The sequence below is a fragment of the Cupressus sempervirens genome, chromosome 1 (genome assembly GCF_028749045.1).
Source record: "Cupressus sempervirens isolate cs-2001-9-10 chromosome 1, ASM2874904v1, whole genome shotgun sequence".
Classification (NCBI taxonomy): Eukaryota; Viridiplantae; Streptophyta; class Pinopsida; order Cupressales; family Cupressaceae; genus Cupressus; species Cupressus sempervirens.
The window spans coordinates 202,309,732-202,319,270 of NC_143118.1; the positions used below are offsets into that span (position 1 = coordinate 202,309,732).

A 9,539-nucleotide genomic window follows, 5' to 3' on the forward strand; every position below is an offset into this window, starting at 1 on the left:
ACAATCTTTCTGGAATTGGAATTGACTTAAATTAGTGAAAATCTTAAATGGTGACAAAGGTTTATAATAAAAAACTATAGTGTTTAGGTTCACAGGAGTCTTAATTCGTGTGAGATATTTCATGATGTAGAGTTGGATTGAGATGTTGCTTTTTGGTACTGATACTAAGCTAGTGGAGGAAAAGATTAGACAAGGTGCTATGGTACTAATTGCTATATAAAGGGACTAGTGTATAGTATATAGAAGATAATCTATCTCAAAATAAAGTCTTTTTAAAATGACTATTTGATTAGAATAAAAATAATTGAAATAGTGCAAAACAAATTTTGAGCATATCCATCTATTTTATACGACTTATAGAAACATGCCTGATAACATGTAACGATGTAAATAAAACTTAGCTAAAAGAAGTAGGTTCCAGTTCTAAAGAAAAAACTACTCATAGATGAAGGCAGAAGGGTGCAAGACTGAAATTTTGAGAAAATATTTGTTTATATTAAAAAATTAAAAACTGACATGCTGAAACAGTGCAAATTAATTCCAAGATTACGAACAACAATTTTCATAGTATAATTAAGTAATTATACAAATAATTGAGTGCCTGCATTGTGAAATTTCTAAAATCTTCATACAGTCAATAGAATAGCAACGTTATTCTTAATAAGAAGTGTTCAACTGTCAAAAATGACTAGATTCAAATTGAAATTGTAAGGCATTTACCAATGAAACGAAACATGAAAGTGTTTCAGCATTATTCAGAGCCCATCATCATACTTATGAAACCAGAATAGTTAAGAAAAATGATAAAAAGATCTGCCATATTCATTGAGCAAACACTTTCACCAAGTGATCTCTAAGCATGCTTAAATTTATCACCAGATAAAAGATAAAAGTATCACAGTACTTAGTTCAAACATTAGAAATGGATAAGTCTGAAAGACGAAAGGCTTAGGAAGCCTTGGAAGTAGTAATTTTAAACTTTTAAGATGCTCTTAGCAGAGCCTTTGATGGATGACCAAATTGTGGTTTGAGTAGCAGGAGCAAAGTGCACTCCAATGGAGTCCAAGTACCATCCACTTTTTCCATGGAAACCCTTCACTTTGGCACCATTCATTGGAAAGGAGAAGAAAGTGCCTTGAGACACCCCATATGGCCCATATTTCTTTAAATTTGTCTGAAATGTCAGTGATCTTATCACAGATGGGGATCCATGAGAAAAACTACCATAGTGCCCACTGATTGCTGTCAGATACTCATTTGGATATTCAAATGTCACCTGAAATCAGAACAACACAATCTTCTTTTCAGATTACAAAACTCAAAACAGCTCGAAACATCAAGATAACACAAGTAGCTAAACAAGGTTGAAACTAACTTTATTTTTCAAACGATTTATGAAGGGTAAGCATTCGATGAATTGATTGGTTTAGAGTTTGTCCAGTGATTTGGAAGTTAATTCTTTACAAGATGGATTTTATTTTCCGATATTAATATATTAGATTTTTGTAATCTGTTATACTGATGATTTGTTATTTTCAGATTTGATTATGTGAGAGTTTTGGTATTAATGTTTGGGATCACGTTCTTTGATTTTTCATTGCAATGAAAGAGCGTACTATTTCATCTGGGCGATAGATCATAGAGTATGATGTGCGCTTTCATTCCAATGATGGAGTACAGTGTGTGATCTAAATATAGATGTACTCTTTCATCCAAATGATGGATCATAGACCTTCATGTGCTTTTTTATCCAAAATGTTGATGATATCTTTTATTCCTATGATAGAATATTGAATGTGATGTGCTCTTTCATATCAAAAATAAATTATGAAGTGTGGATGCACTCTTTTTTTCCCTGAATAGATCATATAACGTAATCTCAAACTTTAATAAAGAATTGACACACAATCAAATCTAAAAATAAAAAATAATCAATCTAAATATTAAATACATTCAATTTAACCCCAAAAAATTATTCCAACACAAAACTTACCTGGTAAGTATTTTCACCTCCATTTCCTCCATGCCTCTCTGACCAAACTGAACGCCCTTTCCTGCTATATTCAAACCTTATAGAATCTATACAAGCTCCAGAGACTATCATAATTTGTTTAATTCCAGAATAAGCTTTATCATCCCATGGAGAACCACCAGAACCACCCCATGGCCCAGCTGAGATAAGTGACTCATGTTTTGTGCTCTACCACATTAATCAAAGAAAGAAAAACTATCATAATATAATCAAAGATATTGAAATTTTACATTTCATGTTGATATGTTAAAGATTTCTGTATTTATCCTTTTTGAAACAACATTTTGAATCATATGTCATGATTCATCACTAGAATAGTAAGTTAGAATAGAAAAAAACAGATCATATATTGATTAAAAATAAATACAAATTAGATCTGATAAAAAAATTAAAATTAAAACCAAAAGACTAAATCCTAAAAATTACTTTATCAAAAAAAATCAAACCATCAAATTATACGAAATAGAAATTGAAAGACCAAATGCAATAGACCTTCCTTAAGAGAAACTATTTATACATACTTCGTACCATTGTTTTGTAGTTTTCGCAGCCTTGAAATTCTTCTTGAACTACAAAATAACTAAAACAAAGAAGTCCTTATTTGTAGTGTTCATGACAAAGCAGATTTATAGAAACACTTATGAAATGGAGTCGCTTGCATGTTCTACTAAAGGAATATTTCAAAGTGGAGAATAGTTGGCACTTTTCCTGATTTATGAAGGCCATTTTGAAGGTTTACTCAGGTGGGGACAAATCTTATCACTTCTAAGCGTAAGGTATAAAAATTGTTCAGATTTCAAGAATATATACTGGTGGAATTAAAGAACACATATAGTGATTAAAAAACTTTTCCTCCAAAAGTTATTCCAATTCCAATTCTTGGAATCCAAGAATTTTATAGTGGTGGTGATTGATAACATTCCACCTAGTGGAAATTGGACAATTGGTAAAAAAAACTTTGAATTTTTGATGAATAGTCCTTTTCTATTCAAGAATAATATATTAAGATTACAATTCACAAAAAGGATCAGACAATACAAGACTAGTGAATATATATATTGTTTTAGAGTCCTTTATATGAAAATGGGCTTCTTAAAACATTTCAATGAGTTTCTTTAAGAATTTTGAATTTTTTTTTAATATGCTAAGATCTTATTATATTCATAATTATAAAGAGTTCTAAATTTTAATTTTAAAATCTCAGAAATAATTAGTTTTAAGATTGTTATTTTAATATTTAGAAATATTTTTCAATTATTTTATGAAAGAATTTCTTATAATATAATAGTGGATCTTAATTTGTTGAAACTTTTATAGATTTTTTACAATAAAATTTTGTAAATTGTATAATAATGAACAAGTTTCAAAGTTTCAAAATTTCAGAAATTTAGGAGTGTTGTGATTATTTTCTAAGAACAAATGTTCAATCTATAATCATTGGAGTAATTTGAAAATGTAGATAAATGACATATCACTTTCACCCTAAAGACACTACTTTAAATACAAAATCTAAGAAGTAGGAGTTCCTATTTTCTTTCAGAAGATAAAAAATTATCTTATGATATTGTTCTTTTTCTTTCTTATAAAACTTCATACTCCATAAAAGTATTCATTTTGTTCTTTTTAGTAGGTCATGTGGCCCTTACATTTTAGCTTTAAAATGCACATTCTTTTGCCTTATGAGTTAGGAATTAAGCATTTGCAATGGCTATATAATACATTGAAATAGATTATTGAGAACGAAAAATAATTTATTTAAAGAAGTTCAAACAATATTAGTATAATGCCCTACCAAGGGATCCAAAAGAATTAACCTAAAGTTTTACTAAGTTTGCTAAACATTTTTTTTTTTAAAGTAAGAAAGTATAACTTGCACATCAAACACATAGTAGCAATAACATGTAATCATCATCAAACATACGTAACAGGTTACATTCCTTAAGGATCCCAAGACGTTGAGTCACATTTAAATCTAATCTAAAACAAAGTCTATCAACTACCATATCCACATGAAAGAATAATTAGAAAGTCCAAAGTCAATTTAATATACATTTGTTTCAAATGCCTCTTGGCAAATTAATTCAAAATGTTCATTCATCCACTGTACATGTCATAGGGTATGAAAGGCTTAAAAGAATATACATATGTAAAAATATAAATACATCATCCTCTTCGGATCTATGATATTAACAATAAAATAAATAAAATCATCCACCATACATGATACATCCATACATCAATAATGATAAACCATCCATCATAACGATCCATGAACAGAATGAAGGTAAATGCCAACCAAGAAAGCTCCAACCACGGTGACCACAGACGGATCTCAATGGTAAGAGTAAAAAGCACTACCACCCGACCATGTGGAACCTAAATGGTCCACTCCCACCACATTGAGGAGATAGTCTCAAGTCCCAAATAGGATATCAAAACACTAAACACAAGTACTCTCTAAGTCTAGAAAATCCTAAAAGTACACTAACTCAAAGGTTCCAACATAGATAGACATCTAGACCCAGAGGCACACAAAGACACGTAGGAAACCTACTATGTAAGCTGAAAAGTGTCATCGTAAAAGTCACGTTGGAAGTTACCTGAGCAATCCTTTAGGAATCTCGGGTCCTCTATGATCCTACAGCCACTAGTATCCTCTCGTACTGATGAGGCATACTATGGAATGCAAGGTCGCAACCAAGTGTTCTCTCTACCCCATCCTAGTCTGTACTAGCACTCAAGGCATGGGAGAGAACATACAGTTATCATATTAGGTTCATTTAAGTAAGTATTTAAGTGAGATGTTTTCACTTATTAAAATAACTTACAATGGGTTTCTCTAGGCAACCTCTTAGGGCCCCGACCCCCATTGCAAGCCACTTCCTAACACTACACATAGATAACCTACCCTAGGCTCATGAAATCACAAATCAAAGAATCATAATAAAATCACCTTAGTCCTATACAAGTGACTAAAAGCATCATAAATATAATCCACAATAATCACATCAGTTCTCCACGAGCAACTAAAAAGCATCCAATGATAATCATACTGATCATGATAGTTCTCTATAATCAACTGAAGGCATCAGTGATAAATCACAATATCCAATGGTTCTCAATGAGCAACCAGGAAGTATCCCAAAATAAATCACAATACTGATCGAAGACTCCAAAATGGTCAAGTCAAACATGTCACAACATGACATCATTAGGAACATAGCAAAATACTTCAGTCCCAACAAGGCGACTAGAAAGCAACCCAAGTATAAATGGTCGAGGACTCATAAATGGTTAAGTCAAATGTCTCATAAACATACACCTCAGATTCACACAAGAAGACTGGAAATCAGTAACAACTAGTAAATACATCCATCATAGAGCATACTTAATCACATTACCATGGTTGGGTTTAAAAAGATCGAGATCAAAACATCATATCACCACAATCACACAACTCCCGAGCCTTTGGTAACAACCTAAACTAGTCAACATCTAAACAACCCCAAAACCCCCAAAGAATAGTCAGTACAAACATAAAAATATAGTTTCATAGTTTGGGTTTGGTTTGAAATACACAATAGGGTTTAAGTTCCAGTTTCATATACATTTCAAGTAATAAGATTCTCCGTTAAATCTACAAGTCAACCCATTTATTAACTTGAACCAAAAATAGTACTACGCCCCCCCCCTTGTTATATAGCTCAAATTAGACTACTCCCCTTATAATTAATCTTAATTAATACACATTTAATCAAATTAATTAATAAAATATATAATTCGCCGATCATTTTAATAATAACTTAATTAAAACTTAATTAGATATTATTAAAATTTAAGTCACTTAATTAAATTATTTTAAAAAATAACTATTTTTGAATTAATTAATAATAATAATAATAATAAAAACATTTACTAATTTATAAAACTATATTTCAAAATTATTAATAAATAAATTTTATTTAATTTAGAATGTCACACATTACAAAATTTAAATAAAATAATAATAAATTTTATTTTTTTACAAACAAATTAAATAAAAATGCACACATATTAAAAAGTGTGTTTAAAGGCCCGCCACCTGTGCTGCTCTGTGGCCGTAGGTGTTACTGCTGCCACAAACAACAGTACCACTTGTCGCGACAATGTGGTGGTGGGGCGTGGGAAGTGGTGGCCCCACCCCACTTTATAATATATATTATTATTTTTTTAAATTTTAAATTTATACTTTTAATTATATTAAATTTCATAAAAAAGTTTGTTTCAACAATTTCAATATATATATATATATATATATATATAATTAATATTTTATAAATTAAATAAAGTCATATTTTCTTTAATCTAAAAAATGAGGGTTTCTGATGACAAGCATTTAATAATTCACAATATTGAAATGTTTAAGCTTTCATCACAAAGAATTTAGATTTACAATCCACAGACATGAACAAGACAGGAAAGGATAATTACATAATTAATCAGTGAAAAAACACAAGACCCTACTTGAGCCTGATGCTAATATGTAATCCCCAAAAATTGTAAGAGAATTCGGTCCTCTTCAATAACTTTCTTCTGAAAATCTTTCCTAGAATTCTCCTTCTGAAATTTGCTTCCAAAATTCTTGTCTCCAAAATTCACAATCCCTCAAAAATGAACCCCCAAAGTTGTGATAAGGAGTTTTTTCCTCAAATCGGGGCACTAATTGTGCGTTCACCCAAGAGGACTCCTTGCTCACAAGTCTCAAACTCAAAATTAACTTTTATTAATCTTTGCTTTATCTTCTCATGCACGTTGACTAAATTATTAAATAACTTTGTTTAATTTTCCACTTGACTTCTATTTTTAATTAATTTATTACTTTTAATCCCATGTGCACTTTATGAAATTAAAATAACATTATTATTTTTACTTATTTTATCTTTTAATTAATTTCTTTTATTTTCAACTCATGCTCGCATCATGCGATCTAGAATCTTTTTAATAGTTTAATATCTTTTTACTTTTAATTTATTTTAGAAACTTAATTGATAAAATATTTAATTAACTTAAATAAAAATAATATTTAGCATTTATTTAAAAATGAACTCTAAATATATTATTATTAAATTAAATAAATATTATCACGTTCTAAATTTATCCTTAAACTTTTATCTCCAAATTTAATTCTTTTATTTAAGTAATTTTTCAATTAATTAAATATTAAAAATATCATATTAATTTTCCATTAAATTAAATAATTAATTTACCCTTTTAATTAGACTTAATTAATAGAAAATACACCAAGGACTCATAAACAACATACAAAAACCCATCATAGCAAAACACATACTAAATCAAACAAAGGGTTATAATCATAAATTAATGTCATCCGACACATTCAAAGGGTACTTGACTTAGATACTTGTCCTAATTTTCAATCAGGACAAATTTTGTAGAGGGTTGGGATTTGGACTTAAGAATTTATCTCCCCTCACTTACCATTGAGATAATGTGATAGGGTATGTTGATCCTGGCAATTTAGGGAAGTCAATACCCAGTACTTGCAACTTGCATAAAATCCATGCATGTATAGACACAATATTCTAAGCTAAACAAGCAATGGCAGGAATTGGTGCATTGTGTAGATCCTAACTAGCAGGTGACTACAATTCCCTTCCTTAATCACATCAGAAACACCATACATAAAGAAAATAAACACACACACCATACACATGCAGAATGGGATAAGTATCCATAAGAAAACACATGTGATAATAAACCATCTAACTAATCATCATCGATAACTGAAAACACTGAATAATCATCCTACATGTATGAAATATAGAGTACCAAGTAATCTCATCATATAATCAACTAAATTTGAAACAATATCTAAAAATCTGAAAGTAATGCTACTAAACATCAAGTATAAAACTGGCCTAAAAGAGTTTGGCAATGATAACTAAAATGCGACTTAGGGGTAGGCACTACAATTAGCATCAAATTCCTTTAAACATAATTTTCATATTGACTTATTATTTTAATTCATTTATCATTTAAACTCTACCATATACTAATATGATTACATTTTAGGTTATTATGGCATTGACTTATTATTTTACTTCATATATAATTTAAAATCTAGGACACCATTGTATGATTAAGTTTTAAGTTTCAAGTTTTAAGTAGTTTCTAACTTTTTGCAATGTCTTATATGTATTATAAAGTTATTCTATGTGGAAATTACGATTTCAAAAAAGAAAGTTTAAGTTTTGTAAAGGTTTTAAAATATTTTAGATTAATTATATGACATTTATATGATTTGTTATATAATATTATCATTTAAGACCATTTGGTGTAGAAGCATTTTGGTTGTAAAGGCAAATCTTGTATCACTTAAAAATATTGTTTAGTTTGTCTTATCAATAAGGATTACCTTGATGTAGAGTTTCTATTTTTAGAAGCTTCCTCAATTTAACTTAAGTTGGTCATTAGAGGTCACAATGTTCTGATTTCTTCCCTAAAGGTTCACTTTGGGATATGTTAGCCTATTAGCTTAAAGTTTCATTACAAGATCAAGTCTAGTTTTGAAGGTATAGAAATATCCAATCTTGACAGTAGGGTACAAAAACTTTGAACTCACTTTTGAAGGCTTTAGAGGCTCTAGAATGGGATGAAACCTTGGATAGATAGATTCCCCCAAATCAAATTTTGTAGAGAACTTTGTACCAATTTTAAAAAGGGGAAATCATAGCTAACTGAGTCAACTAGTGATCAGATATGCTCTCGAAAAGTTGCACTACTCATTTAATTAAAGAAAATAAAATTTGTCAAATTTTATTGAGTCCTAAAAGTTATTTGGGCCTATTCTAATGTGATAAAAGATGAATAATAGGGTAAGTGCACCAAGATGGTGTACAAAAAGGAGGATATAAGTAGACATGGGTCTTTTTAATCTAAAATTAAGAAAACATAAACTCTGATGAGATGTTTGAGGGTCATCCACTGAACATGATAAGATATGTAAAAAATATAATTTGTAGTATATTAAATATACTTTCTAACCTACTAGAGTTTCTATAAAATGGATAATATTAGGTGGGTCAAACCCTACACACATGAAAAATGGTTCCTAGCTTTTTAAAGAAAAAACACATAGTTGTTTCTGTGTCCAATATACAAGGCATAGTTATATTCAGTATTTTGTGAATCCCTTTGGTAGGATGATAGTTAAGTGATATCTATAAGTTGTGTATTGTTTTGTAATTTTTTGATGTGTATTTCTAATTATTTTTTATTGAAGTGCCTGCATCTTGAAATTTTGGTACCTATTCGTGTGTTGGGCATAACTTGCATCAAAATAAGGAAAGATAATTTTTTTTTTAAGTGTATAGAATGAAGTGTAAAAAATAATATGTAATTTATTTTGAATTTGGTTAAGAATATTAAAAATTATTTTTAAAAAATTATACATGTATGTCTGTGAGGACTATGAAGGCAGTTGTAAAACTAATTAAAGTTTATAATG

At 29.4% G+C, this 9,539-nt stretch overlaps 1 protein-coding gene across 2 annotated transcripts; it reads right to left on the bottom strand.

The window, feature by feature from the left end:
• Positions 1–801: 801 nt before the first annotated feature.
• Positions 802–2,698, bottom strand: LOC149576829 (jacalin-related lectin 19-like). 2 transcript variants are annotated; one of them, XM_089820339.1, is made up of 3 exons: positions 2,561–2,698; positions 1,994–2,200; positions 802–1,276 (listed from the first exon to the last, which is right to left on the bottom strand). In XM_089820339.1, exons 1-3 carry the CDS (start codon positions 2,561–2,563, stop codon positions 974–976), a joined length of 513 nt encoding a protein of 170 aa, XP_089676465.1. In that variant the 5' UTR covers positions 2,564–2,698; the 3' UTR covers positions 802–973. The 2 variants fall into 2 exon arrangements, with proteins under 2 accessions (XP_089676465.1, XP_089676471.1); XM_089820345.1 differs by having other exon boundaries at positions 2,554–2,626.
• Positions 2,699–9,539: the final 6,841 nt, after the last annotated feature.